At 39.8% G+C, this 20,569-nt stretch overlaps 3 protein-coding genes and 1 long non-coding RNA gene across 4 annotated transcripts in view; 2 read left to right on the top strand and 2 right to left on the bottom strand.

Annotated features, from left to right (window-relative positions):
- Window positions 1–3,620, bottom strand: LOC140933385 (uncharacterized). The gene is made up of 3 exons (XR_012165050.1): window positions 3,576–3,620; window positions 1,966–2,019; window positions 1–108 (listed from the first exon to the last, which is right to left on the bottom strand). It is a non-coding gene; the product is annotated as an uncharacterized lncRNA (long non-coding RNA).
- A 4,050-nt stretch (window positions 3,621–7,670) lies between these two features.
- The window catches only part of LOC140934569 (uncharacterized), a 53,227-nt gene continuing 40,328 nt past the window's right edge, over window positions 7,671–20,569 (bottom strand). Inside the window, exons 7-10 of the mRNA XM_073384173.1 lie at window positions 10,038–10,088; window positions 9,769–9,858; window positions 9,230–9,254; window positions 7,671–8,990 (exon numbers count right to left, since the gene is read on the bottom strand). Of these exons, the coding sequence (XP_073240274.1) occupies window positions 7,912–8,990; window positions 9,230–9,254; window positions 9,769–9,858; window positions 10,038–10,088 (1,245 nt within the window). The 3' untranslated portion in view covers window positions 7,671–7,911. The remainder of the gene's footprint in view (window positions 8,991–9,229; window positions 9,255–9,768; window positions 9,859–10,037; window positions 10,089–20,569) is intronic.
- LOC140933003 (uncharacterized) lies at window positions 13,021–16,064 on the top strand. Its single transcript, XM_073382510.1, has 4 exons — window positions 13,021–13,408; window positions 14,489–14,742; window positions 15,359–15,950; window positions 15,997–16,064. The coding sequence occupies exons 1-4, from the start codon at window positions 13,021–13,023 to the stop codon at window positions 16,062–16,064; spliced, it is 1,302 nt and encodes a 433-aa protein (XP_073238611.1).
- Window positions 15,755–19,429, top strand: LOC140935474 (uncharacterized). Its single transcript, XM_073385021.1, has 5 exons — window positions 15,755–16,183; window positions 16,316–16,427; window positions 16,538–16,799; window positions 17,070–17,346; window positions 17,775–19,429. Exons 1-5 carry the CDS (start codon window positions 16,076–16,078, stop codon window positions 19,134–19,136), a joined length of 2,121 nt encoding a protein of 706 aa, XP_073241122.1. The 5' UTR covers window positions 15,755–16,075; the 3' UTR covers window positions 19,137–19,429.

Consider the following 20,569-nt stretch of genomic DNA (forward strand, 5'->3'; position numbering starts at 1 on the left):
CTTAGCATCACATGTTCCCGGCATTCCCCTTGGTCCCTGTTTGCCCTTTTGTCCTTGTGGTCCATCCTTTCCTTGTGATCCTTTATCACCATGCGATCCTTTCTCACCCTTTTTTTTAAAAAGATATAATTTGGGACATGGAAAACCCCAACATGGGGCATCCGCATTAGTACAAATCAAAAATTACCCTACAGTCTGGGTTTCTTCACAGGATAAAATGTTTCCAGCCCAAGCCATTGAACATGATCTGGAATTATAGCAATTTTTTTTAATTGATGCAATGATAAAAGTTGTAAAAAAGTTCAAATAACTTCATATTGTAGTAGGAAACTTGGGGGAACAGTAATCCTCTACAATGAACTCAAACTTTTTGTCTCTTTAAACTGTTTTAATGTAGATTACTTGTTGCTCAACTTTTCACAATCAAGGCTAGCAGTATCTCTCTGACAAGACCTAGTTACAGCTCTTTTTATCCTGACTGAATCTGAAGGCTGCCAATCTTACTCAAACTTAAAATAATCTTACATCAGTAAAAATTCGATTGGCTATAAGAATTATTAACATATTTTCCTTCGAGGTTGTGTCGTAATAGGAAAATCAGTTAAAACTCCAAAATTCAGTTTTGTCCAATAATTGTCCAGTCAAAACAAAACAGTCAGAGAGACACAAAAATTACAAGGAATGTTTACATGAATGAAAATCACATATGTACAATATCGTTACTCTAAACTGTACAATTTGTCAATTCGTTTACAGTGCTTAAGTTGTCGTTTAAAAGCTTCTTGCTGGAATATCGTACAATGGTAATTAGTCCCGCCTTTTTCCATATATTAACTAAAAGATTGTTTACAAATCCCTAGTCAAAAATCAATTAGCAAGATATTTACATTGCGAAAGCCTTTAAACAAAGATATCACTCGTTACAACTTTTAGCAAGTAAATTGAACTAGGCAGTAACAAAAGCTTGTTTATCACAACGAGTTAACTAAGATAGTCTGTTGGACAAGGTTTTCTTTTGGAAGCGCACTGAAGTTTCGATCAAACCACTAAATACGCGAAAGATAGTAAAAATAGGAATGTCCAGGACAAGACAGCTAGGTAAGGTCAAGCTTCTGAAGATTTAGGAAAAACCAATTAAGCCAATTAATGTAAGATAACAAACAAATGTCGTTAAATTTACCAGAACTAATTAGATTAAGAACCTCTGTGTGGGCTCACTAACTTTAAACAAAAAGCATCATTTCTTAATTGAATAGCGGCACGTGTGCAAAGACCAACCGACGTCCAAAAGAGCATCTTTACAGAGAAAGGCCAAACCTTATTAACGAAAAACAAATAGCTTTTGTAAGCCCAGTACATTCTAGTAGAACATATTTATATAACAATTCAAAACACTCTACTCAGTGACAATAATAATTAAAATATATTAAAATAGCAATGCTTGATGACTCATTAACGTTCCTTATTCGATAAAGGTATTTTCATTTTGGTATTAACTTATACCCAAAAATATCGTTATTTTAAAATTGTTATATTGAATTTCCGTGAATGCAAAGCAATATCTCAGTCAATCCTGACTTGATACAGATGCACTGGTCAAAGTTACATCTTATACATCTTTAGGCTTCGTCACACTAGTCACAACTTGAAAACAACAACTCTTCAAATCCACTTGGCGTTCAATAAATAAGTCAAACGTTATGTTGCTATCGTAAATTTAAAAATATGGAGATACACTTTGGGAGTAAAGATCAGCAGCCTTAAGCAAAAAATATCTTTGAATTCTTTGCTAATGTGAAAACATCACTTCGTTATCCTTCCTTCATACGCGCAATGCTTCTTTTTGTTGGATTTCCCACGATAATAGACTGCGCAATCATTTATGCAAAATTTTACCGAGCTTATATTGACTTTTTAGAAGAAACTTAAAAGTTTTTAAAAAGCAGTACATTTCTAAACTAATACCTTATCACCAGCCTTTCCATTTTGTCCTGGTATACCTGCCTCTCCTTTTTCTCCCTGAAAAAGAAAACATCAATCTCAAATCTAAGGATAAAACGGCAAAATAAATATTGCGGTTTAGGAAAATCACTAATAGGATTCTAGCTACAAGTATTGAGGGTGAATAAACCTCTTCTAGTTCGAAAAACACAGAGCGCAAATTACGGGCAGAAGCTGCTGGCAGAGGAATGCGAATCGAGACAAGGGAAACAGTCATTAGCTTTGGAGGTTGAGCAACTGAAATGAAACGATTTGTAAGGCTGATTAAAAATGCTGAATTAATTGTCGAATTAGCTGTACAGCTATATATATGTATATACATGTATATAGAGGTAAGTAATTGATATAAAAGACATAAAAAAAATCACGATATTTGGCTAATTACTGCTTCAAATGAGACTCAAGACATTCTTGGTTAAGCTCTAAGTTAAAATTCGATAAGAATAACAAAACAACCAGGGATCGGATCAGCAAACAACGTGTTTGATTCTGTTTGGTCAAGTTTTTTTGAGGGAAATGTTGAACTGTCATTATTTCCCAGAGACCTGACCAAAATAACCAAGCGGCAGGGATTTCCGACTTTTTTCTGAGAGGTTTAGTGCCAGACTGATATTAAGCGACATGGATTAGATATGATTCTTTTTACACAAGTTCTGAAGGGAAGGATGGGAGGTGCACTCGAGTAAAATTGTTTGGCTTGTGCCGCTAGCTTTCGAGAGCTCTAACCTAATATTTCTAGGTTATTTCTTTGGTCAATTGAGGAGCTCAGTGCAAGAACGACACCTTGATTTTTTTTGTCATTTTAGAAAGTGCTTCAAAGTTACTAAGTTTTTGCATGTCACTTTTGTTATAACACACGCACATGTCTCTGAAATTTTTTTCCTATTTTTTGCTTTATATTCCCCATCGCTACAAAGTTAACTGAGCTGTGTGTTTATGTTGAGTTCTCCTTTTTAATCCTTTTAATTTCCAATGAGGCGGTGGTGTTGAATATGTCAAACTTCATTATAGTCAAACCATTTAGTGTCATATGATTCCACGTAACGGAAGAATTTATTTCTCCTTTTCCGGGCAATGAAATGCTCTACTAATGGAATGGAATGTATGTATCTCTTGAACACAACTCAACGTGAAATTATCCAATGCAACGTTTTATATAGGGGAAAATACATTATGAAGAATTTTATCAGTCTTGATGTCCCTTTTCAGATTCCCACGTTTAAATGATTACGCGAGTTGAAACAAGCTACAAGTACACAGACGTTTTTATGCTGGCTGTCTCGGCCGTGTTTTGCTTAACAGACCTTAACAATTCCATTCCTAATGGTAGCCTAATAGTGGCCAAGGGAAAACGACGAAAAAATACAAATTTATCTTTGCCAAATCTAAAGAAATAAATACTATTTTATAAAACGTTTGCCAAATGAAAGAGGTTTCATCAGAGATTTGAATTGCTAGTACACTATAGGATCTCTTCCTAAGATTTAAAAGTTAGATTGACAAATGATCTTGTCATAACACAGTGATAATATGATCTAGGTGTGTATAATTCAGTACAGAGAACGTTAACTCGCCTTTGCTCCAACAGTTCCATCACGTCCGTCGCGGCCATCTCTTCCTGAAGAATGCATTTAAACGCAGGAAAGGCGTTAATCCACACATGACAATTTGGGTCGTTTGGTATCACTTGGTTTTGATGTTTATATTTATTTACATCACTGTTTTTAGCACTTAAGCTATCCCGCGTATAAAATGAAGCTTTTATGAGCAGATCATTCAACCAAAACTTCAGAATATTCTTTAGAGTTTTCAGTTATGACACTACAAGAAACCAAATAATTATATGCTCTTCTGCAAAAAACAAATTTCCATATTTTTATTACTATTGTGGAATTTGTAACTCGCTGTTCAATAGTAGTTTTATTTCTTCCCAAGTCAGTTTTGCACTCCACGAAAAATGAACAGTGCAGTATCTTTTTTCCTTCAGGGTTATCATAAACACGAATCTAGGGGCAACTGTCAGATATCTGAACCCAAACAATAGTGCGATGTCTTTGATTGTAACTTCTCTTTTGCAGTTTTTACTTTGCATTAAAATCGCGGATTTGTTAGTGTTCGGCCTGAAGGAATTGGCACGTCGATTAAGGTAAATACAATTTCCACCTCAAACTAGATCACCATTCATTCCATGTTTTCAATATTTTCTGGCTCTAAGAAAACTACGAAGTGGCTACTAAACATTACATTTGAGTCAGTGACGATTCATAACACTGGAGAACTTACCATCTCTTCCGCATCCAAGGAGTGGAACAGTTTTACAGTTGTTTTGGTTTCCGGCAGATTTGTTCGCCTGTTTGATTATAATCATTGAGTAAAAGACAGAAGATTTAAGGCAACGTTGCTAAAAATTAGACAACTTTCAGTTCCAGACTACAGAAAATACGGTAAATGGAATATACTGCGACAAGAGTACCGGCCAGATTTTCGAAAATAAAGTACCCTCGGCTTACATTTTTAGGAGATTTCCTTTCCGACGTTCCGAACGAACCGACCAAAAAAATGGTCAAAGCCAGCAGGAAGATCAATCGAAACATTTTCTACTATTTTTCAGTGGTTCAGCGGCTCAGACGTAAACTGAAGAAAGTGTCATATGTACAAAGGGACAAGATTTTTGAAACAATGTTAGCATAATTAGGACATGAATAAACGCGATACGATCCTTTGTTCATTCTGTTTGTCGGACGAACTAAATTCACTGTTAAACAGATCTTCCATTCACGCCAGGGTTCAAAATTAAAGCTTTACTGTGAACAACTTCTCAAAAACCTGGTTCGCCTTCTATGTTATTGTGGGTTAAAATTCTCTGTCCTTAATCCCCTTTAAATGTCTTCTTATTATTTATCAAATATTATCCTTGAGCAAATGGTTGGTCTCGCATTTACCATTTTTCAATCATATTTTTAAAAGGCACTCATGCAGGAAGTTTATATATACTACTGAAAGCATTTTGCATTTATGAATAAACAAGCGAACGTCTCGAACTCAGTCGCAGAGTCTGTGTCGAACTCGGACTGACTTAAAAATAAACAAATAAAATTAACGGCAAACTAAAGTAACTAAAGTGCCCCTATGAATATTTCAGTCTAGTTGTCGGCATTTTGCAGCTCCTAAACAATGAACTGTAATCCATGAAATTCTAGTCAAATTTGAACTGATTCTTTGTTCACCTCGATCTGCTTTCAGAAACTTGGTGGAAAGTCGATAATCTGTTCTTTGGACTTGAATGAATAATACTCGGAATTCTATTTAGTACACGGCTAAGCTGAAATGAGAAGTGCGGGGGGTAAAAAGAATCCTAAAATCACGAATTTTTGACCGGAAGTAAATTCGCTCGGTGCCATGTGAACGTCCTCCTTACTTTATATTCAGTTCCTCATTGTTTCTTGTTATGGCGTCTACACTGCATGCCGTTAACAGAAGAACAAACTGATATTTCGGTATCATGATAATTCTTAATCATACTGGATCAGTATCGTACACCATTTCCACTGTAAGAACAAACACTTACTGCCATTGCGAAACAAAGTTATGGGAAACGAGATTTTGCAAAGGCAGAGGGTCGTAAGACAGAGAAAGGAGAGGGGGATACGCGTCGCCGTACGGGAGGTGGGAGGGTATGTTGGGAGTTGCCGCGTCTGTGTTGGCAGTGGTGTGAAAACAGATGCAATAACCCCCACCAATGTTGGGACCTGCAGTGCATCGTGGGAAGGGTACGGTTAGGGTAAGAGGAGGAATGAGTTTGTGGAATGGCATGTGGCATGGGTTGCGGAATGACATAATTATGCGGAATGTAATATACACAGAATGACCCAAAGAAATAAATTAAACTGAAAAGTGCCCCTTTTTTGGCGCCAATCAATTTGCAAACTCAGCCGCTGTTTTAAAGTTGCGGGCTCGACATACTATGACAATCACGGCCACGAAGGCTCATTGTCGATTAGCCTTTTCAGCACCGCCACAAAGAATCTTTCTGCCTTTATTAGTCTGGCTGCATGGCAGCACCGATACCGCATCACGAAAGTCGGCCATTGAAGAAAAGATGTTTTCAAGGAAGGTCACGCTCCCTTCTACTTTAATTTTTTCTGCAAAAGATGTTTGGACGATTAACTTAACAGTTTCCTTTTACCTGTATTTGTATTTGAAAGCACGTGCGAAGTGTTTCTTTTCAGACGGTGCGTTACGTGATCGTGACATAATATTCAGAGATGAAACGGATCTTGTATTTTGTTTCCTTGGATGCGTGGTTACGTTTACGGCACGCGAGGCTAACAGCTGGCGGCGAAGGGCGACTTCGAATCCTAGCAATTGATTATGTGTCTTTTTCTCTTTTTTTTCCCCTTCCTACCGTTTGAGCGTTTTTTTTACGATCAAACGCACACACTCACATAAACAAGGAAAAGGCGAAGACACGCGGAAAGGCCGAAAGGAGACAGAGAGTAGCTTCAATTTCTGAATTACAGATTAATGTTTGACTCGGGACGTTCGTTTAGTGTCAAATATGATGTGATTCGTCCACCTTATTGATTAACAATCCCTAGAATTGTAGCTAGCCCGACTTCACGTTCAGCAAGCGTTTTTTTCCGTCTAGCGTTTTGACATTTGACTATATTATAATGGTGGGCAGAAAGGGAGAAAGTATTGTTGAAAACAAAAAAATAAATTAAGTATTAATTAAGTATTACATAGACACGAATGCAGTGAAGCTTATCGCTACTTTCTGCTCTGCCTTGTTGGTTTGAGCCAGCAGTAACCGCATAATTATGTCATCCCGCAAGCCATGCCACATGCCATTCCTCTTTTTACCCTCAACGGAAAGGGTACAACCCATAAGACTTCAGAGATAATGTGTAATGCAAGTGCGTGGCTTCAACAATGTTGGGAGAGCTGCGCAAACGGATCCAAAATTGTTGCGCCTCGCTTCGACGATCACGAAACAAAAGAAATGTTGGGAGATGTTGGCCCAAAAGTTTGACCGGTTTGAATTTTGCGCACGCGCAACAACATGCAACAAGGCGTACAAACGGACGCAACATGTATCATCCAACAATCTGATGTTAGCCAAGAAAGTTGCGTCCGCAGTTGCACGGGGCTTTACTTGGCAAAAGAGACGGAAAACTGGGATAACTGGCTTAGCTAGAAAAAAGGACTCCGTAAAGTGCTCGACTTATAAGCGACGTTTCTGGCCCAGTTTTCGCTCTTTGTAGGCAGATAGTAAGCAGACAACGGCTCGTCTAGCCTTAAAACGCCTTTATTCCACAAAAGCTGAGCTGGTTTTGAAAATCTAAGCGCTCGAATACTTCTTGCATCTAACTGGCAATGTGTAGAACGACTTTTATTGAAATAACGCCATTCCTGAATGCGTTAGTCGACATTGCTACGTTCATCGATTGGCCAACAAAAACTCGCGTTACTTGCATAAGGAATCACCGTTCAAAGCCTATACATTCTTTAACTTTTCTTTCCCTTTTCTGATTGCTCAAGCTGTGCTCGTTATAATACATTACGTTGAGATAGACAGAAATACTTGTACAAGCTATGGCACAGATTCATTTGTTGTAGGATTTTCATTCACATAAAAGTACACGCTCCTAGTGTTCCAAGCACATCTTTATTTAATGCAACTAATCACTCCGATAATAAAGCACATTTTGTTTTCCAACATTTCACTATATCAACCAAAAAACTGACGTTATTGTATCAGTCCCTTCCTATAAAAACCCCTTCTAAACGAATAGACAGTATTACGCTTATAAAGTTCCTCTTATTACTTAGATTAGCAATTGAAATGTTTTAGTTCTTCACTACACAAAATATCTTTTATGCTTGGACCTGACCTTATGGCCTCCTGCTCTATACCCACTTGTACAGGGCGCTGTTTATGTTGTTCTTCTGGCCATTGTAGTTTTTTGCTACTGCAAGGTAAGTATGACCTTTGTACTCAAATGACATCATACCACGCGCTCCATGCGTTGGAATCTCTTGGTACTTGATGAACTGCGCTCCAGAGGCCCGGTACACAACTGACTTGGCGTTGTACTTCTGACTATCACCATAGTAATTAGTCACACCAAGGTAGGTTTGACCATTGATCACAAATGGATACCAGCCTGTAGCCCCTCGAGTAGGAATGGACTGGAACAGGACGAACTTGTTACCATTCCACTTGTAAATAAAGGAATCGGTGTTGTACTTACTTCCAGAGTAGTGGTTGGCAAAAGCGAGAAACTTGTGACCGTTGATATTAAAAGACTTCACATCGTACGGTCCGTAAGTCTGAAGAGACTGAAGTTTAACAAAGCGACCTCCTGACCATTTAAACACAGTGGACTGAACAGAATTCTTGTGTTGGGAGTTGTAATGATTTGCAAAAGCGATGAATGTGTCACCGTTTATCTCAAACGCCGTACATCCCCTGGCACCTTCAGTTGATATGTCTTGAAATCTGTTAAACTTGCCGGAGTTCCATTTGTAGATAACCGACTTTGTAGAGTGGGTACTTCTATCATGGAAGTTGGCTACTAAAAGATAATGTTCCCCATTTACCTTAAAAAAGGTGAGGTGGATTGCTCCTTTTGTTGAAAATTTCTGAAAGTCGACAAACAGCTTTCCATTCCATTGGTAGACTGTAGAGTCCAGCCAGTATATTCCATCGTTATGATTAGCGACAGCAAGGAAATGTTTGTTTGCGATAGAAAAGTACTCCAGGTCATGAGCTCCTATTGTTTGCAGGGTCTGGTACAAAGAAAGTCTTCCAGTTGAGTTATCCATCTTGTAGATTGTGGAACCTGTCCTGTATTTTTTAATGTCCCCATGATAGTTGGCAAAAGCAAGAAACAAACTTCCATCAATGGTGAAATGTTCCACATCTACTGCTCCTCGGGTTGGTAGATCTTGAACTTTCTCAAGAAAGTGGAATCCAATAGAGCAATCTTCCACAAGAAAAATAAAGTTGAAAATCTTTGTTATCAAGCCATTACTATTAAAAAACAACTAGAATAAATAAAAAAAAATAAGGTAGAAAGGTACATGTAACTCATGTGTTGCTTCTGCAGTTTTAATGTCATGTGAAGGAGCCACGTATTCATGAAACTAAAATTCGGCAGCTCCTCTTTCCAATGAATCAATGTACATGTACATCGTAGACAACAGTAATAAATTATGCTCATACCGGCTAAACAGCACTTCGATTTGCTCTAAAAAGCAAAATAAAAACAACAAAATACAATTTAATAACAATGCTTACAATCCCCTATTGTAGTTATTTATGCAAACTATAGGGTTCAACACCCGTACAGTCAACGTTTTCTGACGACAATCTCCCTTGATGGAACATCAAGAGATTTAAAAAGGCTCCCGCTTTCAAGATAACATTGAGATATAAGTCTAATGATAATGATAGCGTCATGTTTGGTGTCAGTGAACAAAGACTGCGAGTATTATTTTTGTTTCTCTTTCCTTGAACTTGTGAGTCTTGTGGGACATTTGAGTTGACTTGTACCGTGCAGTAAAAATCTCGATTGTCACTTGTCATGGCCTTGCCGCTAACTCACGCACCCTTCTCCCTTTAAACATAACAGGAAAAAGAAGAGTTCGACACGTGTATGAAGTCTATGGTAATAAAATTAATAAGGCTTTCGTAAAAAGAATTATATATGTATACTAAAGGTTATAGAGATTAAAAATTGGAAAGTGTTTTATGACAATTACCTTTGTATCACACGTTCCCGGAATTCCTTTTTGTCCTTGTGATCCCTTCTCTCCTTGTGATCCTTTGTCACCACGAGATCCTTTCTCACCCTTTGTGGAGAAATCAAAAGTAATTATTAATGATTCTTCATTCGTAGGGTCAGGACCACTAAAGAAAATCGTATGAATCCTTTGTTGCTGTAAGGATAAAGCATGCGCTTTCCTTTTTGTTTTGGACTCTGAAAATTGGTCATTTCTGTCTTCAAAACGAAGGATAAAGTTACGCTTACTTTGACACCACCATTACTGTTTTTATCTACTCCTGGTTCTCCTTTCTCCCCCTACAACAGAAATAATAAGAACCACACATGATGATGATGATGATAATAATACTAATACTAATACTACTATTACTACTAATAATAATGGTACAGAAGCCGAAGTTAAGAAGGAAAAGCAGGCAATCAAACAACTTTTGTTACCATCTAAGCAACGTTTTTAAAATTAATCTTTTATCTTATTTCTATTATTTTATTGTTATTTTTTTTATTCTGCATTATCAATCTCTTAGACGTGAAAGCGTTTAAGAGTATTGAAGTAGAAGAAGAAACTTCTAACTCAACTTGTCCTCGCACTTTTTTCTTTAAAAGCTAATTGGCTGCACATCTCCTCATGATAAAATGATAACATGCATAGTAAATGCATAAAGCATTTCTAGAGAAACTGTCCTTGGCAACCTTAAAGTCAAAATAAGGAACAATGTTATGGGAACTTCTTACTCTAGGAAAAAGTCTACTTTTTACTGCGAATTTTATGATCTTAACTCTTTTTTTCCTTTTTGGAGCAAGGTTTTACTTTTTGTCAATTAATTACTTTAGTAACTTTGATGAGGGACCCACTTAAAACTGCCATGGGAAGTTGGGATCCCCCTATAAAAATTATTAATATTATTATTAATATCTAAATTGTCCTGGCATGTCACTATAGGAAACCCAAAACCTGGATAACGGAACATCTCGACTCTGTAGTGAATGGCTATATTCGAAAATGGCTTGATATTCCGATATCTGGAACATTGAGCAAAGTTTTCCTAGAACGCCATAAATTTGGTCTTAATATTTGTCCTCCCTCTATTAAATTTACTCAGTGCTAAACAGTTCTCCGAAATTCATTGACAGAGTCACCAAATGATTCCTTAAAAGATCTTTGGAAATCGTCAAGCTGTCACACTAATATTCAATATGATGTGTACAAATCCACTGAGGAAGTTCTTAAAGATTTCCGTTCTAATCAAGAGGATAAACTGCAACACCACCTAACATCTCAAGGTTTCTTCTTCTCAAATGTTATCAAGTACTCATTGTGATCTGTAAATTCTATTTGGCCAGAGGCCCAATCTCATCTACCCAAGAACATTTACAATTTTACCATCCGCTACATCAACAACTCCCTCCCTACACGTAAGAATATGGCAAGATGGGGATTATCACAAAGCCCTGATTGCTCCTTTTGCCTTAATCCTGAATCACTCCTTCATGTTGTCGCTGGTTGTCAACAGTACCTTGATCGCTTTACCTGGAGACACGACTCAATCCTTAACTTCATTGCCAAGTCACTTCAACCTGTTATTAATATTCACTCTTCACTCTATGCAGATGTTAAGAGTGCATCCACGAAAGGACCAGGCAGGGGCGGCACAAGCCATCTAACCGATTTCGATGAAACTTGGCCAGTTTGAAGGGGTCCACCCAAAACTACTTCACTCCAAGTTTAAGGAAATTTGGTCGAAACCGGGGGGAGTTGACCACCCCCCCTTGTTTTTTTTTTTTAAAAAATGACCAAAAAACACCTAAAAATTGGTCAAAAGTATTAAAGCTCTACTGCTAAAAGAATTCCATCAAATCTTTTCATATTTTCAGTGAATGTTATCCTATCCAAAGACAATTTATTGTAACTGTTTCGTTCTTCTACGACAAGTTCCTATGACACAAGTCATCTCAGCCAAGACCCCCCCTCTCACCCAATAGTCAAAACTGTTGAAATATCCAAAGTTTAGCCCAAAATATCTCCAATGCCGGAGCTTGCCTCAGAAAACGGAGCATACCGTCTAGAAGACGGGACTTCATACTAACAATATCTGCAAAAAAATCTTTGGGCACTCATTTAATTATTCCACAGGAGGACTGCAAACACGTCGTCCACCACAGGGTACCAGTGTCAATTTTGTTTTCATTATAACGCGCTAATTCGGTAATTATCGCACAAGAACGGACAGGCAATGCCACAAAATGGTTACACGCCATACACTTTAATGAAATAGAACCATTTCTATGTAACTGCCTAAATAAAAAAAGGGCCCACCACAGGGTACCCACGTCAATCTTTTTTTTTTCCTTTCATTATAGCGCGCTAATTCGGTAATGATAACGTAGCAACAGACAGAAAATGCCTCAAAATGGTTACACACTATAAACGTTAATGAAATTGAACCAATTCAAAAGCTTTAGTTTGTCCTAAGCCATGAAAATAAGAATCGGCGGCCTTATGATGACCTCTATTATTGTATAAGTGAACTTCGTGACGAAATTTACTCTTCGCTAAGTCAAACACCTGAGTCACAGAACACTATCAAAATTACATTGTCTGTATTTGAACTTTAGAATGATTGTATAATAAAATTTGCTTTTGTTCGTCTGGTAAAGGAATAGTACAATTGCTTGAATCTTGCACGCCACATTGCATCTTGATACAGAAAACATTATCCAAAAGAATTCCCTTTTCTGAAAGTAAATTGATTTGCTTGCGACTCAAGTCGGTTGCCTAATACGCCTGAAAAGGAGAAAAAAAGGAGAAAAGCGTTTGGCTGTTTACAGCCAAACGCTTCTTTTTTTCTAATCCCTGGAAATTACTTCCTGGCAAGCGCATACATCTCTGTAATTTGATAGCTTGATTCGATTTTCCATAATAACTACAAACAGAACAAACGTTCGCTTTAAAAATACAAATTGACGCGAACGAATTGAGTTGTTTTGTTTTCTTCTTTAAAAACGGAGTTTTTACATGTATAAAGGTTTGGCGATCGTAAATGTTGAATTCGGGCTTAGGATATGTAATAGACCTAACAGCCCAGTGTTGAGATTCACACGCTTTCTATAAATAGACCGTTGATTGGAAAAAGCGTGCACGCGCATGGATATTTCAAAGTGTTCCTCACATGTGCCGATCGGTTAGAGGTATAGGATGTAGAGGTGAAAAGGTCTCTCGTTAAAAACGATGTCGCAGTTTTCGTGCTCTTTTGCCGTGCACTGTACCAGTGAGTGTGACGTATCAACTAGATACCCCGATCGTACACAGTTTTTTCCTTTGAATTCTTGCGTCAGTGATGTAAGGGCGCACTTGAGAGAATTGCAAACAACACAATCATGTGTAGCCTCTGAGAGAGAGCTGATACTTGCTCGTGTCGGTTTGTTTGACGAGGAGGGTAAGGATATGGTTATTTGCCCAAAGCATCGCGTTTTACTTGGAGCAAAGTATTGTCCTTCAAGAAAATGCCAGCATCCGCTTCATGGTCGCCGTAAGGGTAAAGTGTCCAGAGGGGTGAACTTGAAAATGTCGAAAGAGATAAAGGAAACGTGGGACGTTTTGGTTCCCGTAGGCTCAGGTAAGCGTGATCACTGAAGGTAAATACGGTACTTATACATGCTTTGGTTTCTTGATGATTAAGCCTCATGTAAGTGAATCAAGACAGGATTCCAATCACTGTATTCCAGTATTTGTCAGGGGACTTGGGTTCTTTTTCAATCATTAGTGGGATTCCGGATTCCACTAGCAAAATTTTCTAGGATTCCGGAATCCGGATTCCCTTACATGGGGCAAATGATTGACTAATACACAAGCTTAGTCAATTGTTTTATTAATACATACACAAGTGGAAAGGAGTTTTTTTGTCTTTCTTTTTTTTTTGGCGGAGGTGGGGGGAAGGATGGAAGATCTTGTAAGAAATTAATTATGAGTTATAGGGTATGATATTTATTTCGCAAAAGAATAACAAACAAACAAACAAATAAGCGATTGTGTGGTGAATTTTGATCTACAAGAGTTTAAATCTATTTTTAAATTTACCAGGTCAATTTGCCCTTCCGTTGTTTTCCTTTCAGTATCTTAGCTAGTTACGTTCTAACGGTAGCCCATAGTTTTAGGTTCCTGCTTCTAATCGGTCATTTTTCTCCAGGAGGGGCGGGGGATAGGGCAATTCTCTCAAAAGCTACAGTGATTATACAGATTTTTTTGGGCGAAACCTCAGGGCCAGGCCTTTTAATATAGAGCCCGGTGTCAATTAAGAACGAGTGTTCTAGAACGGGGCGTGAAAATAAGCGCCTCACTGAAAAATTATCAGATTTTTGTTTAAAATCCGCACTGGAATTGCCGCTAATTATACATTTACTGATGGCCTACGCTGGCCTACCACATCGCGCGGACTTCTAGTATTTTCTACAGCACTAATCACTAATACTTCCAACAGGGGCCCTCTTTTGACTAGGAATGGCGGCACAAACCTATTTAGAATCTAGCTTGGTAAAATCCCTCCCTCTAGGAAATATTAGAATGCCTAAATGGATGCAGGCAAGCCGTTTATTGCTTGGGAAAAGTTCCAAACAGGTTTGTTCTATTCAGCCTGTTACCACAAACTAAAAAACCATAATGCTACCAAAACTCATTTTAGTTTTATTCTTGTACGCAGGGGTTTGTAGACAATGCCGTGGTGACCATCTAAGAACTCTAGGTTCTACTGACGCGGATTCCGAAGTACAAGATCCCGGACTGGCGTCCACGTCTCACCCAGAGCCTCAGATTCACGAACCTTCATGTTCTACGGAGTCTGCAGAGGAAATAGTAGAGCCACCACAGTTACTACCGCCTGCTACAGAAGAATCAGAACAATTGTCTGCTACCCCTGTCCTTCACGTAAGATTCCAAGAAGATCTCATTAGTGAGGTAAGTTCTTCTTCGGCAGTGTGTGAATGAGTTTACTGATTTCAAAGGGGCGGGACGTTTGCGTCACTTGCTTTGTAATTGTTGTCATAATCCACTGATCTTTAGAACAAATCAGGAAAGGAGGGAGAGGGGTCGTTGTTGCTTGATGCATTGGGCGTAATGTTGGTTCTCACACTAATTTGCATAGACTTTGAATAAAATCGGAATAGTTCGTTAAAATTGGTTGTTATACTGAGAGTCACTATATGGTTGAGTCATAAAATTTTCTCCTTTCAAAGAATGCCTGTCTTCGAGTATGCTTTGCGGTCGTGGTTTCGAATGTTGCTCACTCTTATTTATCGAACTTCCTTTGAAGCATAAAGCGCGAAATTTAACAAAATATAATCATCAATAACTCGTAACAATTACTATTCAAAGCTCATTCTACTCCTGTTATTAATCTTAGAGAGGTTTGAGCAGATTCATATAGCGTTCATAAACAAAGCCAACCGGCGCAAAGCATACCGGCCAACAGGAATTCTTTAATGTAAAACTTGTGCACGCTGACTATACGGTAATGATGCCAAACTGATGGAATAATTAGATACTTCCTAGATACAGCTTTTTTCTCTTCCAGCATAGCGATCGCGACTCAGACCCCAGCGATCGCCATTCAGACGCTTTGTCGCGGACGTCTTCTGGATCCCAGGAATCTCTTGGCGCAGCAGAGACGTCGGCAGAATGGCAGCCCACCCCTCAAATACAGCACCGCCTTTATTACCTTAATAATTTCCTCAGAATGGCTACTGAAGGCAGGGTCAGCCCGGTGAGGTCACAGTGCCAATGTGACGTTCTTACTATGTCATCCAGAACCCAGCGCTACTACCGGAAAAAAGCGGAGCAGGCTATCGAAGGCGTGCTTGAATCCATTGCCCCTGGCAACGCTTCCTGGCTCTACCACCAAGTCATGCAACGGCGGATTCGTTTACAAGCGGCCGAGGGTATAGTCGAAGACACGCTGGCTGCCAGACTGGTGATTCTGTATGAGGAAGCCGCCAATTGGTACACGAGACAACAGATCCTGTCGCTTTTCGTGAACGACTACTCGAAGAGCGAGCTATTGGCTTTGATTCCGGGTCTCTCAAAATGGAGAATCGACGAGGCAAGGAAGCACGCTTTCCAAACTAAGCCCGGGCAACCCATTGACCCACCAAGGATCACCAGATGCCGTTTGGATGCTGTGAAAGTTGACCACTTTCTTGACTTCTTGTCCAGTCCATCAGTTCTTCAAGATGTGGCATATGGCACCAGAACTCTTAAACTGGAGAGTGGAGAGAGCTTAGAGATCCCGAACATGGTGCGCACACTTATATCCTCCCACCTAGTGCGCATGTACCTGAACTTTTGTGTAGAGTCCAATTTTGAGCCTCTCGGACGCTCCACGCTCTTCAATATAATCAAGGTACGGATTATAAAACGTTCGTAAAGGACGAATTTTGATCAGGGTTAATTGTAGTTGTAGTAGTGGTGTAGTAGTAGTAATGGTTTGCATTTAGAAATTAGTTTGAAACGAAAGCATTTTGTTTCTCTTCAGGTTTGTGGGGCTTCACTAAAGAAATCGTTAGCCGGTCTTGATAGCACTCAGACAGATGGGGTACAGGCGCTCGCCACTCTTGAAGACATCACTCATCAACTCAAACAAGCCGGTAAGATACAAACACCTTCCATTATTACTGTAGGTGCACGAGTTGTCACAACTTTTAATAAGCTGACGGAGTATCAATATTTATTATTGTGTGTATTTTTTCTATCACAGGACTGGATAGCACAATGGCCGATAACATTCTAATGCGACTCAAAGCAGGTCGGCAGTATCTGAAGACGGATTTCAAGATCCACACAGCCAGCGAATCCCCGTGCGCAGATCACTGCAGAGTGTTCGCCCTCAGTAGGACAGAGAAAGAGTACAACGGTCAGTGCCAACATCAGCATACCATAACCTGTGACCGGTGCGAAGACCTAAAGAATGCTGTCTCAGATCTGCAACTAGCGTTGGATTCAGGTGAAGTACATCTAAGGTAAGAACATCTTTGTGACAGAAAAGCAGAGTTTAGCATTTATTGTCAACTAACAACCTAATCCCCAGGGCGCTTTATATGAGTTTCAGTTAGAAATTTTAAATTGCTTTGTGTGGTTCTAAACCTAATGAACATATATGTTTTAAATGAAACGCAGTTTACGAAAAAAGTGAGATAGTCATCATTGTTTTTTGATAAAACGGCTCCAAAGAAAAATTTCTGACGCTATCGCGCCGTGATGTTGACAAGCTCTACTCTTTCCCTTTTTAGTCCTGATAAGCGAGAGGAGTTACAGCATGATTTGAGCTGCGCTGCGCCGAGCATAGAAGATTGGAAGTCGCACGTTCTCCGTTCAGTTCACCAGGATGCGGCCAAGAGCGAAATTGTTGATAGCCTGAAACCATCACAGGTTCTGCTAATAATAGACTGGGCGATGAAGTTTATTCCCACCAGCTTTCGCGAAACGCAGCGCGACTGGTTTGGAAAGAAGGGGAAGTCCTGGCATCTCTCGGTGGCCATCACTAAAGCAGAAGATGGAACAATTGAGGTAGAAATCATGTGCCTACTCTTCTGTCTTTATCGCTCACTGACCACTATAAACTAGTTTCTCGTGAGCGCGGTCTTTGTTGCGCTAACCGATTGCAAAATTGGATAACTGATAAGAATGCCAGGCCGAGAAAAGACGCGAAAGCTTAAATTCCTAATAGTGAATTTCAACATTTCATTGCTTTCGACACTTATATCAAGATAAAACGTTGGCGACGCACGTAAGCGCGCGCAAAAGCGCATGGGACGGAGTACATTTTTAATCCAAATAAAAGGCCATAAACATTCTCGAAAAAAGCAGACCTTCCCGGGTGTTATCTCTGTTTCAATTCAAAATGCGCAGGTTAATACTCCATTAGCCCTTGACTGTGACCAGGTCCCTTGGCGCACTATTCATGGTAAAAAATGCTTTACTATTATGATTTTCAGACACGTACATATATCCACTTATTTGATGAATGCAATCAAAACTGGTTCAGCGTTGCCTCCATCATCGAAGATTCACTAACCACCATGAAGCGACAGAAACCTAGACTGAATGAAGCTTTCCTAAGATCTGACAACGCAGGCTGTTATCACTGCGCATTTCTTCTTCTCAGTCTTCCAAGCCTTGGACAGCGGGTTGGTGTCCGCATAGCTCGTTATGACTTCAGTGAGGCCCAAGCTGGGAAAGACATATGTGACCGCCGAGCCGCCGCATTGAAGAGCCACATTAGGCGCTACATTAATGAAGGCAATGACGTCAAGACAGCAAGTGACATGAAAGCTGCTATTGACTCGCATGGGGGCGTCAAAGGCTGCTACTCAGTGGTGTGCAAGGTTGACGAAAGGTCCCAAAACATGACCAAGCACTCGCTGAGTGGCATACAGTCTTTGAACAACTTCGTGTTCACTGAAAGTGGAGAGATGATCGCTTGGCGGGCCTACAATGTCGGACCCGGAAAGGTCTTTTCCGCGGCGTCGCTAGCGCGTCTCGGTACCCCTCAAGGCCCGACAAACTTACAAGTTCTCCAGGCATTCAATAGTCCTGACATACTGACTGGTGTCTTCCGTGCATCTTCCAGCACGCAAGAACAGCAGCCCGCAGCACCTCCAACGGACCCTATAGCCGTAGAACGGATTCAGCTTGAAGAAGAAGAGCGTGTGGCCTTTAGCTGCCCAGAGGAGGGTTGCATAAAAGTTTACCAAAGTCAAAGCAACCTTCAGCGTCACCTCGATGCCGGGAAACACCTTCTCGCGTTAGAGAGAGAGTCTACGTACGACGTGATAAAGAAAAAGTGGGCAGAGACCTGCAAGTCAATTTCTGGTAGCTACGTGGAAGCAGCTCAGCCGCCCACATCTGCATCCGCCTCAGTTTCCCACAGCCAGTCGGAAGACCCGCTGCCAACAGCTTACATGGGCTGGGCATTAAAAAAGACCAAGAAGTCTGTTCATTTCACCACTAAAGTGCGCCAATTTTTGCGTGAAGTCTTCCTTCAAGGAGAGGACACCGGGAATAAAGCAGCGGCTGAGGATGTAGCAGCACGAATGAGGTCCGTGCGAACCGCTGAGGGAACGAAGGTATTTACCAAAGACGAGTGGCTGACATCTACCCAGATCTCCGGATATTTCAGAAGAATGGCCGCATTAAACAGGAGTGGGGGTCTTCATAGAAGAGAGGAGGTGAGGCCAGCGCCAACAGAACCGGTACCCGAGGGAGGAGAAAGCGAAGATGAGGAGGAAGACCCATATGAGGCTGAAGCTCCCCTTATCAGAACACGGCTTCAAATCAGGAGGGAGCTAGAACTGTAACTTTACTTTCGATGAGAGTGTTTGTCTGTTTGATTATATCTATTTTGACTTTTGTCTTTGATAGTTCTTACAAAGGACAGTTCTTTAGGGCACAAGTCACAAAAACACGAAGTTGATTTTGTTTTCAGTATAGCAAGGTCTTTCTGATAAAGTTTTCTGCATCAAGATGCAATGTGGCGTGCAAGTTTCAAGCAAATGTATTATTCCTTTATTAGATGAACAAAAGTCAGTTTCATTATACGATCATTCTAACCTTCAAATACAGACAATGTAAGCATTGTGATAGAGTTCTGTGACTCTCGTGTTTCACTTAGCGATGAGTAAGTTCCGTCACGAAGTTCACTTATACAATAATAGAGGTCATCATTAAGCCGTCGATTGTCTCTTTCATGGCTTAAGACAAACAAAAGCTTTTGAAATGGTTCAATTTCATTAAATTTTATAGTGTGTAACCATTTTGCTGCATTTTGTACCTGTTGCTGTCTTTATTACCGAATTAGCGAGTTATGATGAAAAAAAAAATGAAGTGGGTATCCTGTGGTGGGCCGAGTTTTTTTTATTTTAGCTATTAGATAGAAATGGTTCTATTTCATCAAAGTGTATGGTGTGCAACCATTTTGTGTCATTATTTGTCTGTTGCTGTGCCATGATTACCGAAGTAGCGCGTTATAATGGAAAAAATTGACGCGGGTACCCTGTGGTGGACGACGTGTTTGCAGTCTTCCTGTGGAATAATTAAATGAGTGCCCAAAGATTTTTTTGCAGATATTGTTAGTATGAAGTCCCGCCTTCTAGACGGTGTGCTCCGTTTTTGGAAGCATGCTCCGGCATTGGAGATATTTTGGCCTAAACTTTGGATATTTCAACAGTTTTGACTATTGGGTGAGAGTGGGGGTCTTGGCTGAGATGACTTGTGTCATAGGAACTTGTCATAGAAGAACGAAACAGTTACAATAAATTGTCTTTGGGTAGGATAACATTCACTAAAAATATGAAAAGGTTTGGTGGAATTCTTTTAGCAGTAGAGCTTTATACTTTTGACCAATTTTTAGGTGTTTTTTGGTCATTTTTTAAAAAAAAACAAGCGGGGGTGGTCAACTTCCCCCGGTTTCGACCAAATTTCCTTAAACTTAGAGGGAAGTAGTTTTGGGCGGACCCCTTCAAATTGGCCAAGTTTCATCGAAATCGGTTAGATGGCTTGTGCCGCCCCTGCCTGGTCCTTTCGTGGATGCACTCTTAATGGTTTTCTGAATCCCTCAATAATAACTGGTTAAAATTATCGTCGAGATCTTCTTTTCCAAATCCAGTCCAAGAGTCTAACCTTAACAACAATGCAGTGCGTAAGAAAGAAAAATATCTGAACTTGATCAACGAAATGAGTAGAAATTACAGATGTGTGAGATTTGTAAATCTCTCCATGAGTTCCCTTGGCG

Source organism: Porites lutea, chromosome 4 (genome assembly GCF_958299795.1).
Source record: "Porites lutea chromosome 4, jaPorLute2.1, whole genome shotgun sequence".
Taxonomy (NCBI): Eukaryota; Metazoa; Cnidaria; class Anthozoa; order Scleractinia; family Poritidae; genus Porites; species Porites lutea.